The 23,395-nt window shown below is 43.4% G+C and overlaps 2 protein-coding genes across 6 annotated transcripts in view; one reads left to right on the top strand and one right to left on the bottom strand.

Moving 5' to 3' along the window:
* Window positions 1-2,346: 2,346 nt before the first annotated feature.
* Window positions 2,347-23,390, bottom strand: ADPRH (ADP-ribosylarginine hydrolase). Of its 4 annotated transcripts, none has more exons than XM_032852298.1 (5): window positions 23,300-23,390; window positions 8,751-8,845; window positions 6,735-7,060; window positions 5,585-5,945; window positions 2,347-4,023 (listed from the first exon to the last, which is right to left on the bottom strand). In XM_032852298.1, the coding sequence occupies exons 3-5, from the start codon at window positions 7,045-7,047 to the stop codon at window positions 3,609-3,611; spliced, it is 1,089 nt and encodes a 362-aa protein (XP_032708189.1). In that variant the 5' UTR covers window positions 7,048-7,060; window positions 8,751-8,845; window positions 23,300-23,390; the 3' UTR covers window positions 2,347-3,608. The 4 variants fall into 4 exon arrangements, with proteins under 4 accessions (XP_032708189.1, XP_032708188.1, XP_032708190.1 ...); XM_032852297.1 differs by having other exon boundaries at window positions 8,755-8,845; XM_032852299.1 differs by having other exon boundaries at window positions 8,759-8,845.
* Window positions 20,409-23,395, top strand: part of CD80 (CD80 molecule) — a 44,003-nt gene continuing 41,016 nt past the window's right edge. For both annotated transcript variants that reach the window (XM_032852303.1, XM_032852301.1), the window contains exon 1: window positions 20,409-20,537. The gene's annotated coding sequence lies outside the window, so the exon portion shown is untranslated. The remainder of the gene's footprint in view (window positions 20,538-23,395) is intronic.

The raw sequence follows: 23,395 nt of genomic DNA, 5'->3' as shown, positions 1-23,395 counted from the left end.
GTGAGACAGCAGCAGGTGGGAAGCCTGCACTCCCACTGCTGGATGTAAGCAGGAAGGACAAGTTTCCCCTGGGCTGAGTGGACTCCCCAGAAGACAGCAGCCTTGAGCCTTTCTTACCAGTGCTCCACTAGTGAGAAAGATCTCAGGACAACACTTGAGAGGAGCGAGGAGCCTAGAAGAGGGAGGGAAGGAATGTCCCCATTTCTCCTCTAAGTTCTTTGGGCCCAGGACTGACAGTGGGGTGGAGGGAGGAGGGCATGACCCCAAAGTTGTAGAACTGATAAAACTGGACTGGGATTCCATTCCACTTCTGGGTATAAATCCAAAGGAAATCAGAGGCACCTGGGCGGCTCAGTCAATTAGGCATCTGCCTTCTGCTCAGGTCATGGTGTGAGGGTGCTGGGATGGAGCCCCGTGCCAGTCTCCCTGCTCTTGGGAGGGAGTCTGCTTGTCCCTCTACCCCTTCCCCCACTTGTGCATGCTCTCTCAAATAAATGAAATCTAAAAAAAAAAAAAAAAATCCAAAGGAAATGAAAACAGGGTCTCAAAGGGTCTGCACTTCTGTGTTCACTGCAGCACTATCCACAATAGCCAAGAAAGGAAACAACCTAAGTGTCAACAGATGAATGGATAAAGGTGTGATATATACATAATACATACATACATACAATGGAATATCATCCAGCCCTGCGAAAGAAGGAAATCCAGCCATTTGCGACAACAGGAATGGACTTTAAGGCATTATGCTAAGTGAAACAGCCAGACGGAAAAAAAGACAAATACTGCATGGTATCTCACTTACATGTGGAATCTCAAAAAAAAAAAAAAAAAAAAAAAAAGGTCAAACTCAAGGAAACAAAGTAGGAAAGTGGTTGTCAGGGGCTGGGAGGTGGGGGAACAGGAGAGATTGGTAAAAAATGAAGATGAATGAGGTCTGAGGATCTGAGGTATAACAGGGTGACAACAGTTGCTAACACTATACTGTAGAATTGAAACTTGCTGAGAGTAGAACTTAAATGTTCTCACCCCCTCCCCAAAGATAAATGTGTGCAGTGATGGATATGGTCATTAACTAGATGGGGGGAGTCTAGTCACAATGTATATGTACATCAAATCACCACAATGTACTTCAAATACCTTATAATCTTATATCAATTATGCTTCAATAAAGCTGAACTTTTTAAAAAATACTGTACTGGGATCAACTGGGTTGAGTTTTTAATATGCTCCCCACCCCCCATCAAAAGACCAAAAACTATGTGATCTGCAAAGGGACAGGAAAAGCAGCTTCAACACGGTATACTGAAGGCAGTAATGGAGGAAAAATAAAATCATTTCATGTTTTACTCACTAAATTCAGAAAATTTACCAAACCGGGTACAGAAGTAAAACAGGTCATGCCTCAGATTTCACTTGTTAAAATTCTCCCCTGCTCTTTTCTATACTGTAGGATTTAAGCATCCCAGGTCTGCTTTTTGGTTAGTGCTGAGAGAATTCTAGTGTTCCACCTTCAAAGTGCAGGCTCCCAACTACTGAGAAAAAGAAACCTGAGAGAGACAAAGGAGAAATGTTTCCTCTTTTCTTACATCTGCAGAAAAACACCCACTGTTCTGTGCTATAAAGTGAGATCTTATCAAGTGGGAAATGAAAAGCAGTCGCGAGGGTCTCCAACCTAATCTGCTCGGGAACCTTGTGTAAAAATGTACATACCGTGTATTTTCTATGATTCTCAAACTGACGTCAGAATATTTATACAAAGGAGTCTTTTAAGATGTGGGAATTTAAGAAGTTAGTACATTGCTTTGTGACCTGTAGATAAGCACCCTTGAAAGTCAACAATTCCAGTTGGTTTTCTTACTGAACAATCTGTTTTCATACTCATAATATTTAAAACATGCTTGTTTTCTGAAATATTTAAACAAATATGAGAGTTTTTTGAGCCAGAAAATTAACTTTGGAATTCCCTTCTCCCTATATGTATATAAGACTTATAAATCCCATGCCTCTTCCGGAGTCCTGCTGCAAATATGGAGCCAAGAGCTTTGTCTCACACAAGCCAGTACACGGGCTTGATTAAAGCATCAGACTCGCCATTTCTCCCAGCGCATCACACGACACTCCCAGCAACTGTGAAGTAGCAGGTGTCTGGAACAGATGTGGAACTGCATGTTGAAAGCATTCACATCCACACAATTGGATGAATTTCCAAAGTAATGTTTACTGAATGTATCTCGTGGGCCAGGCAGGGAGGCCACAAAGAGAACAATTCCTCACAAGGAATCTGAGATTGTCCTCAGAAGACACCCAACGACCACACAACAGGATCAGTGTGGTCTGAGAGAGACAGAGGGCTGTGGGCATAAGAGAAGAAAGTGGCCCAGTCCCTGAACAATTAGACCAGGTTTCACCTAGAAGGTTCTACCTGAGCTGGGGCTTGAGGGATGAGTAAGAATCTACCAGGTGAAAAAGGAGAGGGAAGAGCATCAAGAAATGAGGAAAGGGGGTGCACATTCACTGGACTGTGAGTAGAAGTTCAGCATGACTGATCTGTTATTTGTAAAGAGAACTCTGGAGGGCAAGGAGGGAGTCAAGAATGGAGTTAAGGCACCAGGCAGGTTAATTAACAACATCCACTTCAAATATACGAATTTAGTACCTCCCATGTTCGCAGACACTGTGCTAGGTTGTGTCTGGAGAATAAAGACAAGCAGATGGACAACGAAACCAGCAACACGTGAAGTGTCACGGCCAGTGACGTACAGAGCACGCCTAGGAGTGGCACCTCCCATACCTGAGTAGCCTGGACTGTGAAATCCAGCTGAGAGATGGATGGTGCAGAAAGGTAAGAGAGGTAGTAGATGTGAAGGATACTGAGGTAGAACTACCTGGCAGAGATGCTGTTGGAACCCCACATTATCACCCTCACTGCTCTGATGCACTGTATGCTGCTGCAAGCACCTGGTCTTTGCCTAAAGACAGCTGGGTGTGGCTTGCACAAGAGGCCGGATGAGAAGTGCCAGGGAGTGAGCATCCCTAGGAGAGGTCCTCAACCACTGTCAGATGAATAAACACCTTAGTTTGCTTGCTCCTCAGCTGGAACTCCTCTGAGCCATGGCTTACCCCGAGAACCCAGATGGACTAACTCCCACTGCCCTCAGTGGTAACGTGCTCAGTAATGTACATTGTACTGGCCTCCCTGCCCTCCTTGTCTCAATTCCCCATTCTCATCACTTCCTGGAGTCACCTCCCCAGTAAATGACTTATATTTAAATCCTTGTCTGAGAGTCCACCTTTGGGTCAACCTGAAACAAACAGAAAAAACTTAGTCAAAGTTTAGATGATGAACATGAAGACTCAAGTGTGAGGCTTGAAGACTTCTACCTTGGGGACACACTGACTCTGTCAATGGAGATAAGGATTCTTTAGGATAGAAAGAGGGACAGATTTGGGGGGATAGGGTGAGTTTGGAAAAATGAGCTTCAGGTGCTTAAGGGACATGTCATCTCAAAACTCCTGGAGTATAAGGTTAAAACTCTTGACCTGGGAAAAAGTGAAAAGAAACTGGACCACACAAGAGGGAAAAAAACAAGAGATAACATCACATCTCACTAAAGGGCAATTACAGTGTCCTCCTTTGAGCCCAGAGCATACAAAGCCCTGGCTGTCTTCTCCAGCCGGTTTCTGTATTCCAGTTTCTCATAGTTGGAGGGGCTCACTCCTTTCAGACCATACATAACTCCCCACCAGCAGCCAGCAATAGTAGCAGTAGAATCGCTGTCTCCCCCGTGGAAAAAGGCTCGGTGGGCAAGCTCCTTCCAGGAGTCTCCCGCAGCCAAGATGGCATCGTAGGCAATCATGGGGGCGTCGTGGCCACTGCTGCCACCCCAGCCAGAGTAGCTTACGGAAGTATAGAACTGATCCCTCTCCTTGACATCAAAGGGCTTGGGGAAGATAGGGGCTGACTTGCCATCCAAAATCCCTCTAAGTTTTAGGTATTTTTCCCATTGGTCTTGAAAGTAGGACCTGTAGGAAGGAAAAATTCTATAGTCAATTGAAACAATAAATTTGAGAGGTACCAAATAGATGTGGGAACAGGGAGAATTCCAAGATGACTTCAACTTCTTGTGCTAATATCGAAATTGTATTAAAAACTCAAAATCTCTAAGTGCCATTTGTTCAATAAATTTTTGCCAAGGATTAATATAAAAAGGCACCAATAACTGCTGCTAAATAAAACAGGAAGTTAAAGGTGAGAAATGAAGGTCTATTTTTCCTGAATTGAGAATAGTATCAAATATCACCTTCCAAAGATGAAAACTTGCTTTTTTTTCTTTCTTCTCTTTTTTTTTTTTAAGATTTTATTTATTTATTTGACAGACAGAGATCACAAGTAGGCAGAGGCAAGCAGAGAGAGAGAGGGAAGCAGATTCCTTGCTGAGCAGAGAGCCTGATGTGGGGCTCGATCCCAGGATTCTGGGATCACGACCTGAGCCGAAGGCAGAGGCTTTAACCCACTGAGCCACCCAGGCACCGCTTTTTTTTTTAATAGACTCTATGCCCACTGTGGAGCCCAGTGTGTGGGTCCTGAATTCACAACCCTGAAATCAAGACAGAAACTGAGACCAACAGTTGGAAGTTCAAACAACTGAGCCCCCCGGCACCCCTTCATTTATTATTTTTTAAAAATTATTAAAATTATTTTAAAATTAAAATTATTTTAAAAGATGATGTAATAGATACATAGTAAAAAGGTTACTCTAGTCAGCCTAATTAACACATCATCTCCTTATATACTTACATCGTTTTTTTTCAAGATAGAACTTTGGAACATCACGACCACAGGTGATTTCAGTAGAAAGCTTCTGGACCTCTTTATTCCAAGAAAGGTGATGTGACGCCAACTCACCAAAAAGGGAAACTGTGGCTTTACCACTTATAACTAGCTAGTGAGAAAACCTATCTCTTGGGCACTGTAACCAAGGATTTCAAAACACTGTGTGTCATGACAACTCTGAAGAAATGGGTTTTAGGAAATAAGCAGCAAAGTTCATAGTAGCATGAACTTAGCAGTATAGGATAACCACAAAACCATAGAAGGCTGGAATACAGAACAGGATCCCTACACAACAGGGAAGCCCTGCAGGTGTACTACTCATTGAGGTCTTCACTGGCTACATGGTGGCAACCATTTCTGCCACTGAACTTGAAACCCTTCAGCAGGTGGCAGGGGGAGGGGCAGTGCTGGATGCAGCAGATAACAAAAATGGATGGTGAAAACCAGGATGGTTGCTTTGATCTATGAATTCTAAGCGCCCATGTGCATGCATATGTACACTCAGATTCAGTCTTTTTTTTTTTTAAGATTTTATTTATTTTAGATAGAGCACATGAGAAAGAGAGCATGGGGGCGGGGGCAGAAGGAGAGGGAGAAGCAGGCTCCCCACTGAGCAAGGAACCCTATGTGGGGCTCAGTCCCAGGACCCTGAGACCACGAGCTGAACCAAAGGCAGACATTTAACCAAATGAGCCACTCAGGTGCCCCCCGGATTCATTTCCCAGCAGGAGCATGCACCTACCAACTTACCAGTGTTGAAGGTTCTTCTCCAAAAAGTAGCCTGATTGGATAATGTACTTTTTAGCTTCTGGTAGCACCTCCATCAGTTCTTTTCCCCATTGCCTGGGAGGCTTGCCATTCACAGCATAGGCTGTAAAAAGAGCAGAAACAAGAGCTCCCAGGTAGCCTGTAGGGTGGTGGTGGGTCATCCTGCCGCTCTCGATGCTCACCTGGATCAGCGTGTCCAGCTGGCTGCGGTGAGGGAACCGGAGGCCAATGCACATGGCACGCATAGCCGCCCCGCAGCCACCCTCATGGCTGTTAAAGGGAATCCTCCAGCCATTGGCCTCATCCGGCTTCAGCAGCAAGGCATTCTGCACTGAAGCACCCCCTGGAAAGAGTCAGGGAGAGCAAAGGCTCAGTGTAACAGAAGCAAAGGCCTCTATAGGAGGAAAGAACCAAGTTCGGTCCCTAAGTTTCTCTGATGGAAAGGTAAAGCCCCCCAAATATGATGAATGACTCCTGACTCCAAACCCCAAGCCAACACTTTTCCTAACTTCCTATATAATCTCTAGCATGAGAAGACTGATGACATAAGAACCAGATTCATAGTCTTGGAATCTCTATCAGTTATTACTGAGACATCACAGTAACTCAAAAAGGTAGGCTTAACATACAAGACTTTTCTTAAATGACTAAGCTCAGGCTCAGAGCTTAAGAACCTTGCTCAAAAATCACTTCACCAGCTAGCTAGTGACTCCATCAAAACCATCAGACTCCGAACCCAAGCCCTTAGAGAACCCAAGGAAAACCTGACCACGGGAGATCCTGAATGCCAGAAAGAGGCTGACAGATGGAATACCAGGCTGGGAAAAGGAGCAACGGGTTCAGAGCAACTATGTGCCTTTGCGTGCCCTATGTATTTTGTAAGCCTCATTTTTTTACTTAATATGTATCTTTTTTTATCAGTCAATATTTATTTGCATAATTTTAAATAGCTATGAATGTATCACCATAATTAAATAAATCAGAGAACATTTAGGTTGTTTCTATTTTTATCACAACTACAAAAAAACAACCATCTCCTTGATATTGAAATCTCAGTTAACATTTTTAATGAATGCCTTGGGCCTGCTGAATTCTCCTCCACCTGCCCATGACCTCCACTGGCTGCACTTACCTGGTGCTCGGCCATCCATGTCTTCCATGCAGTCTTGGTAATGCTTAGCAAGTAGGGAATACAGGTGAGCCAAATCCAAGACCTTGCCGGCTTCCACAAGAGCATCTGCGGTGGCCAGGTGCATCACCGTGTCATCGCTGACTCTCCACCTCTCCACATCTATGGCGTCCAAACCACCAAGCTGGGCCAGCTGCCGGTGAATCTTTTCCCCATCCCGGAGAAACTCCCACTTCCCGTTGAAGTACCCCAAAGCATCTCCAGCTGCACTCAGCAACATGGCAGCCACATACCTCTCCATCAGTCCCTCACACATGGTGAGGCTGTCCCTATGGGAATATTAAGATACACAGAAGATGAGGAAAAGAAGAATCAAAAAAATAATGGCCCTATCTACATGTTATTGAGCACTCGCTACCTGTAGGCATTGTATTAAGTGCATCTCATTCAATTCTAACAACTGCTCTATAAGCAATGTATTAGACCCATTTTAGAGGTGAGTACATTGAGGATCACCAAGAGAATGCAGTATGAGAAACGTTATGTGCCTTGTCTTAGGTCACAGAGGTAGTAAGTGGCAGGGCTGGGATTACAGCTTAGGTCCATCTGACTTCACAGCCAACGATTTAATTTTTAAAAAATTAAAAAACTTTTTAAAATTTTTTATTATGTTACGTTAGTCATCGTATAGTACATTGTTAGTTTTTGATGTAGTGTTCCATGATTCACCGTTTGCATATAAAACTCAGTGCTCCATGCAATACATACGCTCCTTAAAACCCATCACTGGGCTAACACAACCCCCCACTGCCCTCCCCTCTAAAACCTTCAGTTTTCTTCTCGGAGTCTATAGTCTCTCATGGTTCATCCTCCCCTCCGATTCCCGCTTTGTTTTCCCTTCCTTTTCCTAATGTCCTCCATGCTATTCCTTATGTTCACAAATAAGTGAAACCACATGATAATTGACTCTCTCTGCTTGACTTCCTTCACTCAGCATAATCTCCTCCAGTCCCATCCATGTTGATGCAAAAGTTGGGTATTCATCCTTTCTGATGGCTGAGTAATATTCCATTGTATATCTGGACCATATCTTCTTTATCTATTCGTCTGTTGAAGGGCATCTGGGCTCTTTCCAGAGTTTGGCTATTGTGGACATTGCTGCTATGAACACTGGGGTGCACATGGCCCTTCATTTCACTACATCTTTGGGTATCTTTGGGGTAAATACCCAGTCGTGCAATTGCTGGGTCACAGGGTTCCACAGCCAACGATTTTAACTATGACTCCATCTTTGCCTCTCTGTGAGTGGCAAGGCTCTTAAATTCTACAAGTCAAACCAAGCTTGTCATTTTCTCTTTTTCACTGGGCTATGGCCTGGGAAGTATATCCCTCCTTTATTAAATAGTAGTGCGTTCCATTGGCGTCGCAATGCAGTTTGTAAAGTACCTGCTCTTTGTATCTCAGTAGTAGGCCAGGACGACAATATGCATTTTGCAGATAAGAAAACTGAAGCTCAGAGAGGGTAAATTCACACACCCAGTGATGGAGGCACTGAGACCCAAATCTTCTGATTCCAGGCCACTCCTTCTCAGCACAGATCTACTTACCTTGGGCAACCTCTTTGCACCTCAGCCTCTACATCTCTAAAATGGTGACAAAATAGTAACAACCTCATTGGTTTGCTGTGAGAAGTAAATAAATAAATTTTTGTAAAGCTCTTACAACAGTGCTTAACACATAGTAAGCACCATTTTCATTCATACTCAACTAGGGGGAAAGATTTTTCTGTTATTGAACTAGAATCTTTCTCCCCACAACTTTCCTTTCAACAGCAGTATTTTAATTTTGTCTTTCTGTTTAATGATTTGGCTTCTAGAGTCTTGGGATCTCACCTAATATTCCCTCGACAAATCTAATCCCTGGTGAGCAAGGTACCATATGTGCATTTCCAATATTCATCTTGCCCTATTGACTGCAGCATTCATGTTCAAAGCCCTCCACCATCTACCCCAAATCTACCCACCTACTTCACTCTCAGGGACCAGGCACTTTTAAACGCCTGGCTGCAGGTGGACTGCACTTCTGTGGGCCAGGGAGGGCAGGCCGGCAAGCACCTGGAGAAGAGTAAATGGTGAAGACAGGCTGAGCTTACCAAACAGGACTTACTGACCTTGCTGAGTTTCTTGACTCATAAATGATATTTGTAAAACGTTATTTACATATTTTATTATTTACAAACAATGCCTAGGAACAGGAGTTCTGGGCTACTACACCTGGCTCTGCCAAGAATCAGGCGTATGACTGTGGACAAGCCACCCACTCTGGACCTTGATTTTCCCGTCTATAAATAGGAGAGTGGGGGCTCCCATCTTGGGCTCCTGAGACCTTCGGAGATCAGCTTAGTCGGCTTTTAAGGGCCAACTTTTAACCCCCTGTCTCCCTCCCCCAATGTCCCCAGATTCTATTCTGCCATTCCTTCTGGCTTTACCCAAAAGTGTGTTTTGGGGAGTTGCAAGCAGGGGTGGAGGACGATGACCATCTCTTTCCTTGGAAATTCTCTTTTAACATTTACACGTACTGCTCTCAGCCTTCCGCTTTCAGAACACCATTATTGCTTAAACTGCTCTTCTACCGTTCACATTCTTGGCCCCGAACTATATATTCAAATTCAAAACTTCAAAACTAAGCTCTGGGCAGAAGCTTTCCGACAGTCCTCCTCCCCACCAACCCCTCCTTATTTTTCTTTTTTGGTGGTGGTGATGAGGAAACACACCTGGGCAGGGGGCTGCGCGGGTGGGCGCCTGGTCACCACCCGGTAGACACGAGCGCGCGGGGCACGCGGGGCTGAACGCACGGGTCTCTGGGGGAGGCGGAGGCACGCGCGGGGGCAGGGCCGAGGAGAGGCGGGTACAAGTACCTGATGGCCAGTTCTGGAGTGAGCGCGAGCGCCGCGGGTTCAGGGTGCGCGGAGAAGGCCGCTTCCGCTGTGTGGAGGCGCAGAATGACCTCACCGCGCGCGGAGCGCACAGGGAAGGGGCGGAGCCGCGCAGCCGCGTTCGGGGGCCCAGGTTTGCCGGAAAGAGGACGGGTAGGGGGCTGAATCCTTTCCCCGCAGCGGCGTTCCCTTTTGAGCCCTGCGGGGGGCCACGGGAGGAGTGTCACCAGATACCTGGTCTAGCCACGGCGCTGCGCAGCCTCTAGCATTTCGGAATGTCGCGGTTTAGAGAACCGGACTCGGACTGAGTGACGATGATTCACCTGTAGCCCTTTGCTGATGCCTGGGGACCTTTGGTCTGTCAAGCTTTTGTGGGTTGTCGTGAGCCAGGGTGTGGCCAAATACTGGGGAAAGGGTCCTGAGTGCAATGCCTTAGTCGGAACTCCCTCCCATAAAATGGGAAAATAACAGCACCTACTTCTAATGGGGGTTGTAAGGAATAAGTTAATTTTAACTCATCATTTATTTTGTAGCAGTTTGGAATTTTTGCATCCTGATAGTAAATAAAAGCAAAGACAAACTAACGGTATTTTTGTTTGGATAAATTAATTATGTTACCCTTGAAAAGAATTAGAATCACCGTATGTAAGTATTCTATATACTTGTCCAAAATTTTAATTTGCTATGCCTATTTTTCTGGCTATAATTATCCAGACTTGGCCTGAGAGTTTTGTTTTTATTTTTAATCGAGATGCAAATGCACTCCTTTGGTGTTCTGTTCATGAGTTTTAATAAATATATATATCTGAGTAGTCATAATCAAGATACAGAGTATTTTCATTACTCCAGAGTATTCCCTTGTGCCCTTTTCCAGGCAAACCCCCACCTCCACCTTCAACCTTAGCCAAAGTGATTTTTAATTGTTTACAGAAATCAAATCACTGCCAGCCTCTGAGGATGTAGTCAAAGTTCCCTGGTGAGGGATGTTTTTAATAAGCATTCCTATAAAACTCATAACTCTTTCAGTTTAAAATGTCTGTTGAGGATATTGTTCATATCACATAGTACTCTTTCAACAGGAATCCATGGAAAAGGTGTTTCCTTGGCTTTAATATGAATAATAACTAGGGTTGTTCTTAGCCATTAGTTTCCTCTTACTTTATGCTGCCTGTTAACTTTGCTATCACTTAGACTCCTGACTCATTCATGCTAGTGAATGACTACAGATAGAGGTTTGTGCAGGACTTCTGAGCCATAAACAGTGTCATCATCCTTCACCACCTTGTTTTACTGATTCCCATATTTATGAGCCTCCACCCCCCACTGAAAGCACATTTTTTAACTGGTTGGTTTATATACTGCCCAGTGCATAAGGCCAGCCAATAGCTCTGCCTTTACTTGGGAAGAACAACCAATACACCTGAACAGTAATGCCCCAGGGTTTTCCTGAAACCCCTTCTTACTTCTCACAAACCTTAAAGGCTGATCTAGATGATACAAAATTTCCTGGAGGTTGTGCCTTATTACATTACGTAGATGACTTCCTTCTCTGATCTCTTTCCTAGCCTCTTCACAGGTGAACAGCATTCATCTGGTAAAACGTTTAGCTTTAAAGGGACATGAAGTCTCTTAAAAAAAAAATTGTGCTTTGTTCAAATTCAGGTTTGCTATCTAGGGCACCAGATTTTGGAATAAGGACCTCATTTAGATCCAAATAAGGTTCATGGCATCTTGAATTTCCCAAAACTCAAAACTAGGTACCAACTATGAGGGTTTGGGGGGAATTAGCTAGCTACTGATTGTGGAAATTGTCCAAATCTCTCTCTTATAGCCCATCCCATAGATGTTTTACTTTAAAAAACTACAAACTTGACCATATTATTTAGGAAGATCAAGATGACTTAGCCTTTAAAGCCTTAAAGGAAAAAAAAATAAATAAAGCCTTAAAGGAAAACTTAATAAGTCCCTCTGCCCGTGGATATTGCGATGATCAATTTCTCTTTTTCCTTTTTGTACGTTAAAAATAAAGGAATGCTCTTAGGGTACTCACCCAAAAACATGGGGACCACATTTACCCAAAGGGTGTGTATCATAGTCAATAACTAGACCCTACTGTACAAGGGTACCCTCCCTTGTCTCAGACCATTTCTCCCACAGTCCTTTTAGTGAAGGCCACTGAAGAAATAATCATGAGATTCCCACCCACCCCCCACAACTATTCTTGCACTCCATGTGATTGAAGCCTTTCTAAATGCTGACCCTATTCAATACCTTTCATCTGGTTGCCTCACCTCCTATAAAATCTTCTTGCTACTTACCAGATTCTTCCTCAGTTCAATAAGTTTAACCCTGTGATTCTTCTCCCTCCATGGACAAAACCTCTCACTACTGCTTACTACTGACAAACCACATTCTGATTCCCATAATGACTTACAGGAAACTGCTTTATCATGCCGACTTTCCATGGTTTTCTGATGTTTCTTATTTAAAAGGTAAAAATGATACCTTTTGTGCGAGCTATACAGCTGCACCTCTTTGATGTTCTTGAGGTGGTACCTTTGCCTTTGGCTACCTCATCCCAACAGGCCAAATTGTGTGCTCTCACTCAGGCCTGCATTTAGCCAAAGATCCATATCCGTACGGACAGGAGCTATTCCTTTGGAGTAGCTTATGATTTTGGAATGCTATGGAAACAGCAAGGCTTCCATACTTCCAACTAAGATAAAATTTAAAATGGTTCTTACCTTCAAAAAGCCATATTATTAGATGCCATACTTCTACTGCCACTTTGGTGATTTTTCAGGTCCCTGGGCATTCCAAACACCTCACTGATATTTCTACAGGAACACTGCACTCAGAAGAATGAACAATCATGCCTCTGTCATGGTCCACAGAAATGTTCCCCTAATGATAATCGAGAAAAATTTACTAGAGATGCTCAAAAATTGGCCCCAGGAAAGGGAAAACAAAACTGGAAACCTCATAGCTGTTGGTTCAATAAAAAGAGAAATTTGGTTTGGCCCAAATAGAAACCTAGTCCTACCAGAGTCCAGAAAACTCCCATTACTGACTACTACTGTACATGCATTGAATCATTGGTTCACTGATAAGATCATAACTCTTACGAACCCAGACTAGTGGGGAAATAATGACAGAACTGCAGAAAGTGCCTATTTTCTTGCCCCACCTGCCCAAAATACAGCCTAGAGAAACACAAAATACAACCACCGCTCCTGAACACTTTAAATTCCCCAATGGGCCATTCGAGGTTTAGCAAATGGGTTTCATTCAGCTTTTCCCACCTCAGGGATAAATTATGTTTTAGTCATGGTTTGTATGTTTTTGCACTGGACTGAAGATTTTCCCTGTATGCAGGCTACTGTGTCTTCTATGGCTAAAAATCCTATTATAAAATATTATACCTACTTGGTAACCACCCTCAAACTTCATAGTGACTGGGAATCTCACTTCACTGGTCAAGTACTTGGCAACTCCTTTATGTGAGGAGGTTTCATAATGGCCCCTATACTTGGGGCAGGTCACTGTCTTGACAGCTGGAGGATGAAAAGGGCAATGTGCTCTTCCTGTATTTACTATTCTGTTTTCTCTTCATAACAAGTCAGAAGCCTACCACTGGTCTACTCCACTAAACACCCATGGCCATCTTAAACAGAAACTTCTAGGAGGCATACAGGACTCTGGGTTTGCTGAGGAAGAGATGATCAGGAATTTCTTCCTAATACTGGGAGAGTTAGTCAACCACAGCCAAGACAATAGCAGCCCAAAACTAATCACTTGACTTGCTGTCTAAAGTAGTTTTGGATAATTGAATAGCCCTCGGTTATTTACTCGCTGAACAAGGAGGTGTTTGAATAGGCAATACCACCTGTACTATATGGATAAATTCTTCTGGGGTATTAGACCCCCAACTGCACAAAATTAGGGAACAAGCACATTGGCTACAATAAATTTCATGTAATGATCCGTGATCCTTTGGCCTCTTTCTCTGGTTACCTTTAGATCTGGGCTCCTGGTTTAGAGCCATCACACAAACTGGATTTGTCACATTACTTTTAATTTCATTTTGTATAATCATTTTTAAACTTTGTACCTATTGCCTGTCAAGTCTTTGTAGAACCAGCATGCCAAATAGGGAGATGCTAACTGAACACTTCGAGATGATCTCCACTGGTTATTTACAACCCTGGTAATACATAAACTTCAGAAGGGAAATGCCTGAGAGTTCTCCCTCCTACCCTTCCTTGTTACTCAGGTGTGACCTCGATGTTTTCCAGCCTGTGCACTTTGCCTCTGACATGGGTCATGACAACCAGGGAAGGTCCTTTCTGGCACCAAAGGACAAAACCACTAAATGCAGAAAACCTGGCTCCTGATCAGTGATGTTTTCAAGGAAACATCTTGAACAGAAGGGGAAATGTGAAAATGAATAAAAGAAGGCTTTGTTCACAACGGAGTCAGGCAGCCCTGAAGAAGGAAGCTCTCATGCATGTACCACACATTGCAGTTTATTTTATATACGCTTACAGGAAGAAGCTTACTTTACTACAACAGCAGGAGGAGTGAAGATTTTCCCTTTGCCCATCAACAACCCAGCTAGTGAGAAACTGCCACATCTCAACCACTGAGAAGTAGCCACAACCCTGATCTCTGGCTCTTCTCCCATAAGCTTTCATTCAAAACTACCCCACCCAGCTTTCTCCATTCCTCCATAAAAGCAGACCCCTCTCACTTGTTCTCTGGATCTTGACTATGTTTTACTGGAGTTTACGTGTCCCAAATTGCATTTCCTCTGCTATTCCTGAATAAACTCATTTTGCTGCTAAAATAATTGGCTATTTTATTTTTAAGGCTAACCTACTGACACTTTTTTCTCCTTGGTCAAAAATTAGAAAATATTTCTGGGACATCAAGGACATGGTCATGCAAACCGAAAGAACAATTTGTCAGTTAGCTCCAAATACCTGCAAATAACCATTACCATCTCCCTACCCCCCTCACCATTCCCCACACTCACCGGCTTAAATAATAAAGACACTTACTATCTTATATAACAAAATGTCTAGAGATGTCTAGATTAGCTTACAAAAAAATATCTTAGAAATGAGAAATCACCAGGGTTAATTCTTTGTTACCATCAAGGATCCTGTTCCTTCCATCTTTCTGCCCTGCTATTCTCACTGTGCTAGCTTTATCCCCGGGCTGACTTCTCTGACAGGTACAAAATCCATTTACAATTACAGACAATGTCTAATGAGAAAGGCTATGTCTATTCGTTCAAGAATGAAGAAACTGTTGGGGCGCCTGGGTGGCTCAGTGGGTTGGAGCCTCTGCCTTCGGCTCAGGTCATGGTCCCAGGGTCCTGGGATCGAGCCTCGCATCGGGCTCTCTGCTCCGCGGGGAGCCTGCTTCCTCCTCTCTCTCTGCCTGCCTGTCTGCCTACTTGTGATCTCTGTCAGATAAATAAATAAAATATTAAAAAAAAAAGAATGAAGAAACTGTTAAGAAAGCCTCTCTCTGCACCTCCTCTACTAAACCAATCACTGGCAGGCAAGTTAGATTATGAGCTCCCCTTTGAAAGGATAGAACATCTTCCCCGAGAGGTGGGGTCTTACACAAAAACCAAGATTTCGTTCATAAAGGAAAGAGTGAATGCTGTTCTGCCAAGAACTAATATTTACCTGGCATTTTACTGGTGCTAGGCATCAGTGTAGATGCTGGAAATACAGAGGTGTTGAAGATTTAGTTCTCCACCCCCAGTTTTACTGAAGAAGACGTACTACAAGTATTGTATTACTCACCAATCCAGTATTATTTGGCATTTTGAGGCTTTTCCTGAGAAACAAACTTGTGGGACTCAGACCTGACCTCTGAGATGTTTCATCTATAAGGTGGAAATAATGATACTTTTCATAAAGATTGTTAACAATGTCTTGGAGTGAGCTTTATATATCTTACAGACATTAAATACCTACGGTGTACCAGGTATATGCTAGGCCCTGACCCAGGACCGTCTCTCATAACATGGACCCAGCCATGTAACCTCATTTGACGCTGCTGCCTCGTGATATTTTTAAAATGTTTTTTAATAAAATGTTTACCTTGTGGGGTGCCTGGGTGGTTCAGTGGGTTAAAGCCTCTGCCATCGGTTCAGGTCATGTTCCCACGGTCCTGGGATCGAGCCCCGCATTAGACTCTCTCCTTGGCAGGGAGACTGCTTCCCTTCCTCTCTCTCTGCCTGCCTCTCTGCCTACTCATGATCTCTGTCTGTCAAATGAATAAATAAAATCTTTAAAAAAATAAAATAAAATAAAATAAAATGTTTACTTTGTTTAATGATAAAAGTAATGCATACTTCCCGCAGAAATGTTGGGAAAGCTTCTAAAAATTTCTCCTAAAAAAATAGCCACAAATATTCATGAAGATATATGTTCCTGAATGTCCTTTGCAGAATTGTTTCTAATAGTAGAAAGTTGAAAACAACCTCAGTATCTGTTTACATGGGAGTATGCATTTCCTTCTCCTAAATCATGGCATAATTATGGAACTATTCAAAACCATGAGGTAGACATTTAAATCAGTAGAGTTTGGAAAAATAATCAAGCTTACATGGAATGAGCTGAGAGATAATTTTGTTAGGTAAAAAAAAAAATCTAATTTTAGAATGAAGAATATATATGGTCTTAGGTTAAAAAAGGGGGGCTCTATGTGTGTGTGTGTGTGTGTGTGTAAAATGACTGAAAGGGTACACATCAAGTTGTTAATGATTATGATTACCTCTCAAGGGAGTAATGGGAGAGTTTTCCAGGAGTATGGAGAAACTTTTAATCTTTCATAATCAGAATTCTTATATATTATGTGTATAAAGAAATTTTAGAAAACAGGAAAAACAGAACCACTCACATTTTATCACTCATACTGTATACAGTCTTTATTTTATGCACATGTTTTTTTTTAAAAAATTGGGTCATTTTGTATACAACTTTATATTCTATTTCTAATACTATACTATATACAGTGATACATAATTGATTGCAAATGCTTAGATAAGATAATGCTTCTGGAGTAAATTCCCTTTCATACTGATACAAAGAAAATGAGGCCCTGGTTCTGTTGTCCTCCAACCAAAGTAGGTCAAAGCTACTCCATTTGAAAGAAAACAGAAGAAGCATAGATAACTGAAAAACAGGGTATTAAACAAATCTTTGCCACTTCACAGTCCTAAAAGCATAATACCACATCTAATTAAAGCATGAGAACGTACAAAAGAGAGAGAAAGCAAGCTTATGCACCAGATAACAGGAAATGGTTAATAGGCAGGGCCCCTTGAACTCTCTACCAGACACAAAATAACAGAAAGATTCAAAGGAAAACATACCACGGAAGAGAAGTTCAATAAACATCTGTTAAAATGACTTATAGTGGGGAGAAAATCACGCTGAGGCTTTTTAAAAGAAAACAGAAAAAAGCTAGTATAGGAGAATTTGGAAGAGCCCAAGGCAGCTGCTCACATAGCCTGGATCATCAATTCAACTCAGAAGACTCAGTGAGCACATCACCTTGGGCAAGGCAGTAATACCCAGATATTTGGTCAAACATTTTTCTAGATGTTTCTGTGAAGGTATTTTTTAGATGAGATGGATATTGAAATCAGTAGATACTAAGGAAACCCAATGATCTTCCATGATATCAGCAGGCCTGACCAATTCAAGTAAAGGTCTTAATAAGAAAGAAGACTGACCACCATGGAAGGAGGAATTCTGCCAGCAGACTGTCCTCAGACTTGATAAAGGAAGTTCTCAACTTTTTATATTTGTGGGCTCTGCTTCTGGGCTCTCAAGGAAGCTATACTTCAACATTTACCAAGTCAAATCAATTCAGCAAGCCCTCAAAGCATGGGCTCTATTTCTGCCCAGAGCACACATCGTAGATCTGCTTCGTTAAAATCACCACAGAGGTGTCTCCTGAACACAAAAGACAAGAAAGAGATTTCCCTCCTTCCCATAAGATTAAAGTCATTCAGCCCTGCATGTTTTAGGAACTTAAGGTCTGCAGCTTTCTGAAGTGCTCTTTGTCTAATAATCTGTAACTTTTTATGTAAAAATGTACATATCTGGGGCGCCTGGGTGGCTCAGTCAGTTAAGCATCTGCCTTCAGCTCAGGATGTGATCCCAGGGTCCTGGGGTTAAGCCCCGCATCAGGCTCCCTGCTCAGTGGGGAGCCTGCTTCTCCCTCTCCTCCTAGCTTCTGCTCTCTCTTACTATCTTTCTCTCTCTTTCTCTCAAATAAATAAATAAAATCTTTTAAAAAAATGTACAAAACCCTATACCAAATGTTCCCTCTCTTCTTTGTGAAGACTGTATCCCAGGCAGCTGTCCTAACTTGGGCTCAAATAAAACTCTCTTCCTCTTCTTTTATAGAAATTCTAAAAGGGGCATTCACTCTGCCTCCACAGACTTGAGCTGCAGCATCTGCTCCTCCCTGGGTCTCCAGCCTGCTGGCCTACTTTGCAGATTTGAACTTGCCAAACTCCACCATCAAGTGAATCAGTTCCTTAGAATAAACCTCTGTCTCTCCACGTGTGTATATATTGGTTCCGTTTCTTTAGAGAATGCTCACTAATATAGCATATAAAATGTGCCAGGTACATTGCTAGGTACCCCTTGCAGTTACAGAGATGAGGCAAAAATCACGTCATAGAGAAGACTTGGTAGAGTTTGACGACATTAGGCCACGAGAACGTGACAAGAGGAAATGTTCAAGATACGAGATCAGCAAATATGAGAGAAACATTGCAAGCTTGGAGTGATCAGAGAAAGCAGACAGAGAAAATTACACCTGGGCTGATTTTTGAAGCATAATTAAGGTAAAGATAAACTAAAGTTGCCAGAAGCCCGAAAATAACCCAAACAGCTCATAAGAGAAACCAAAAAAAAAGGAAAACCAAAAATGCAAGTTTAGGTTGGCTTTTTCTCCCCAAATGATGCACATTTGCTCGGCCCAGAAGAACTAGCTAAATATGCATCTGCAGGATGGTAAAAATACCAACAAAATATTCATGGAACCATGGAGTGGAAATTGTGGAAGTAATGGGTGGAAATATGACATGCCATGGCCAGGAATTAATTATTTGTGTGGATTTTTTCTAAATGAGCCCAAACCCTTATTTACATCACTACATTCAGGTTCACACTAAATGTAGAAAATGGATCCAGATATAAGCAGTAACAAGCAATAAGGAAAGGATGTTAAATGGGTAACTCAGGGAAAAGAGCAATGCAGAGCTGAGATTTTTTTTCACACAGTCCGAGTGGTTTTGAGGAACTGGGTAATAATTCTCTATCGCCCTAAAGTGTTTCTGTTTGTTTTGAGCTTGTAATAGACATAAATTACACCCCCACCCCCACACCCCTAAATTTCTGTGGATGACTGAATGCGAGAAAGTAAGCTTAGAGAAAAGCAGGAGATAGTTCAGTTGTGTTTAGGGAAGAATTTTTTTTCGGACAAAACTAGAAAGAGCCCCTTTCAAAGAAACTTGCTGTTTTATTGCTCGATCCTTTAAGAAAGGAAGTGACAAACACTGTGTCCGGAAGACTTGAAGGTAGGGACCTGCCCAGGATCCTTGTCAGTCCCTGTTCTAGGATTTAGGTGGGGAATTAAGGGTCACTACAGCCATTGGCTGCCACTCCTCCACCCAAACTGTCCACCAGAGCCGTTAACAAATTTAGAAAAGTCACTCTTTTCAGTTTTCTATTTCACTTTCCTTGTCCCCTGAGAAACAGTAAGGAGCCAACTATAGGCAGAAGCCAGAAATGATCTTAGTGCTTTCAAAATGTTACAGTATAGTGCTATGAAAGCGAACTTCAATGAATTAAAGGTCGTGGGAATTAAAGATTTAACAGTAGTGTGTTATTTACTACTTAAACACACCAAGATATTTATCTACCCCTAAAATGGGGTAATCGCCCTCCTTCACGTTCCTCCTCCTTTCTCCTTCGTCTTCCTCCTCCCCCTCTCTTTCCTTCCTCCCCCTGATCCTCTTTCCTCCTTGTGGGACATTTTTCTGAAAAGTGAAGTGATAGTCGCCGTTTGCTTCTTATTGACGATGTAATATAAACTGAAGGGGGAAACCAAAAGGTCAAAACCAAAGGTCATGGTCACCAGACTTCAAAAAGGGGGACAGGGGAGTCTTAGTTGAAGTCTATTCATAAAATTAAAGAGACATTGCTTAGCTTGAATGGAAAGGGAAAGTCATCTCTCAGCATGTCTTCCCAGAAACAGCACCATTTAAGGCAGACCTTGCACAGACATTTAGCTGCTATTGAAATGTGAGAAGGAATCTATTTGAAACCTTTGCAGAGAGCAAGTACCCACGAAGAAGGCAGAATTTGACAGAGTGAATTGCTTTCACAGTGCTCTCAGACTAAATCCCTCCAGCTTGGGACTGGTTTCTCAGGGCCACTGCAGGGGAGGTTGAGGGACTCTCTAGGGGCCTGACACCAGAAATCTGCCCAAACCAACGGCCATTGTGAAGCCCTCTCTGTTTAGTTCCCCACCCCAGGCTTCACCACAGGAGTGGTTACTTTGCATTTCCTGGAAGCTGTATTTCTCTTCACTGAGAGCCTGCAGGTAAGCAGTGAAGTCTGTTACCTCAGGGCTGTCGGCCTGAGCGTCAGAGACCCATGGCAAAGCCTGGGAGGGGAACTGGGCCGCTGGGGGCTGGGCCGCTGAGCTTCCCTCCCTGTGGGAAATCCCAAGAGGACTGAGAGCAGCAGAGAGGCCGAGGCCATCTGGCAGGAAGTATGCCAAAGAAGGGTTCCAAATCTCCTGGTGGATGGATCTCCCAATCCAAGGTTAGGAAATAGTGACTTACAGAAATGAGCCGCTGCTCTGGGGGAGGCGTGGGCTGGGGGTGCATCTTCCCCTTCAGCTAATTGCTCTGCTCCTTTCTTCTGTTATTCTCGCTTCTTCTGCTTGGGGTCCCTCCACCTTATTTTTATTTCTCCCATTCTACTCATCTTTGCGTCCCCCATGGCACAGTTCTGGGTTCACAATACAAACCCAATAAATTTGAGGTGAATTGGCTTGCCATGCCAAAGGAATGGCACATACATTAGAAGCAAAGAGAAAGGGAAGAGCAGATGGGGATTAGAAGAGTTAACGAGAGCTTCTTGAGGAATTGACATTTCGTCTGGTCCTTTCAGGAAAGATGTTAGGATGGGCAAAGAGACAGGGAAAGGCATCTAGAAAGTTAAGGAACCCTCAAGGTTTCCAGGCAGGAGAACAGAGTGCCAAATGCAGGCAGGAGAGGGGCAGTGGCCAGTAGGGACAGTTTGGACAAGGGTTAACTCTGAATGTTCACTTCTCTTCTCCCTTGAAGAATTCAGTGATTTCCATTTCAGAGAACCAGAATTTAAAGAGGAAGAGGCGACCTCTCTTCACACTGATGACGTTTCTACCAGCGTGAGCAGACCATGACACTACTCAGGAACACCATGGTCTGAAAGCATAGATCTAACAGCCCATTCTGGGTGCAGGTTATAAGCCTGTTTGAATGAAGCAGGGAAAGGAGCCAGAGGAGACTTTCAGCTCCTCCACTGAGAAGCTGAAGGTCACTGCAACTGTAAGGTAGAAGTTGTTACATCCTTCCTCATCATTATTGAAAATGTGCAGCTGACACTCAGACCAAGACACAAATGAATGAAAATGCTCACTGAGCATTTTTTTTTTTTTTGTCCTCACAGAGAAGATGAAAACACATGGGCCCCTGTCATAAAAAGTCTTGCCTGCCAGGCTTTATAGAGCTTGAATATTCCAAATCTAAGATAGACAGAGCCGCCACCCACTGAACCCTGCCACAAACTTGTCACTGGGGTGAGGCAAGGTGCCGGTGCTTTCCCTGTCTCTTACACATATTCTCTTTGCTCTTTCTGGCTGCCTCGGGAGAGATGGTGCCTTTGCCAATAGACAGGAAGTAGAAGAGGCCACGTTTATTCAGTAAATGCTGCTGCCACTCCTGCCACCCCACTCTACAGAACATCTGCCTCTAATGGCACATTTGTACCTCTACAGAAACGTGGACAAGATTGGGGGGGGGGGCATGAGACCCTCTCTTGGGCTTAGATTATCTTGATTTAAGAAGGCAGCATTGATTAAAAGTCCAGTATTTCCAATTGTTTCTTTCTTTGGCACCCTGAAGTTTTTTCACTTTCTAGAACGTTCAAATCAGGTCAGAGCCTTTCTCTTCTAATACAGAGAAAAACAAGGTCTTTCCCGCTGCAGGTAAGTTTTACAGAAGAGTCCATAAAGAAACTGAAAATCTGGAAAGAGATTCTCTTGAAATTACCAGGGCCTGCATACCCTTTGAAAATCTTCAGGTGCCCTTGGGGGGTTATCTCAGTTTAAAGATGCACCATAGCCCAAAGAGCCTCATCCTGTGGGTGGCAGGGAAGCCCAACAGTGTGGACACTATGCCAGGAGGGCCAGGGTGGGAGCAGACCTAGAAGATCACGTCAGAGAAGCCACTACTCATTCTGTGCATAAGATTTGTCTCAAATGCAGTCAGCAATTCTTTGAGGCCAGGGCGTGAGTTGAGCCTGGAGACCATATTCTTCCTAGCGAAGTCCTGTATCTGCCACACTGCAGGCCTTGTCAGAGCCTAAGCACAATGATGAAGTGGAAAAGCCTTAATTCTTTCATTTTCTTCCTTCAGGATGATTGTCACCCCAGGGATATCCAGGGGCCTCAAATGTCATCATTCCCTGTCAGCTTTTAATTTAAAGGGATCTCAGTGCCTTCCTTAATACTGAGAAATATTAAGCTAGATGGCAGCTTACACTGTGATTTTTGCCAGGAAAGGCTACTTTCTAATAGCCTGAAGTCAGTAGTTCAGACACTTCTCTACCATAGTCACAATGTTTGCCATATTAACATATTTACTGTCATTTCCTTTTTTTCTCTGAATTGACTTACCTTTCTACTTTTACAAATTTAGATAGAAAACTATTGTGTCTCTACCATAAAAGCATCCCTCTTGTCTTAGCCTAGAGTATCTAGAAAGCAAAACTGGAAACAAAGATCTAGTTTATTGGGAATGTAATCTGGCGGTGCAGAACGGGAGGATTGGGACAGGGAAGAAAGAAAAGCCAGTACAAGCGTGCTTTGCCATGCTGGCCTCTGCTGCAGGCAGCTAGTACTCAGTCTCACGGGGGCCTTCTGGAAACCCTCATGGAATGTCTCTCAGAACTCCCCATGGAAGCTGTTATCTTCCAACCTCCTCTGGTCAAGAGTGGCTCCATAGACACTAACTACCCCTATTCCCAGGTTGCACGTGTTTAAGTACAGAACTTGCAAGGGGTATCCCAAGCCAAAGGAAAAGAGATGCCCTAGGGCCAGGAGCAGACTATAAAAAGTGCAGGCCCAGCCAAGGTGCTGGCAGGTTCTATCTGTGCAAAACCTGTTGGACAGCTATGCCAGTATGAGTCAGCTGTTTACCCACAGAATACTCCAGAATTCTATATAGGCTGGTTGAAAACAGAGGGAGGTTGGGGGTGGGGAGGGGGGTGGTACTAAAATCTTCTTTACCCTACCCCCTCAGTTCTATCATTGTGCTCACCTGAGGTGTCTGGGATCCTGTCCAACATGGCTGCCAGAAGTCCCGTCTGTGAAGATAGTGGGGGTGGAGAGGTGGGAGTGCAGTTAAGGGTGGCCT

This window comes from Lontra canadensis, unplaced genomic scaffold, assembly GCF_010015895.1.
Source record: "Lontra canadensis isolate GAN:19392208 unplaced genomic scaffold, GSC_riverotter_1.0 scaffold6, whole genome shotgun sequence".
Lineage (NCBI taxonomy): Eukaryota > Metazoa > Chordata > Mammalia > Carnivora > Mustelidae > Lontra > Lontra canadensis.
The sequence above is the reverse complement of the archived record's forward strand: the minus strand, read 5'-3'. Positions and strand labels throughout refer to the sequence as shown.

Coding starts and splice junctions, on each gene's coding strand:
- ADPRH (XM_032852298.1), bottom strand. CDS start 7,047: ATGTGTGAGGGACTGATGGAGAGGTATGTGGCTGCCATGTTGCTGAGT. Junction 5,946..6,734: donor CATGGATGGCCGAGCACCAG/GTAAGTGCAGCC, acceptor GACTCTTTCCAG/GGGGTGCTTCAGTGCAGAAT. Junction 4,024..5,584: donor GAGAAGAACCTTCAACACTG/GTAAGTTGGTAG, acceptor TCCTTCCTACAG/GTCCTACTTTCAAGACCAAT.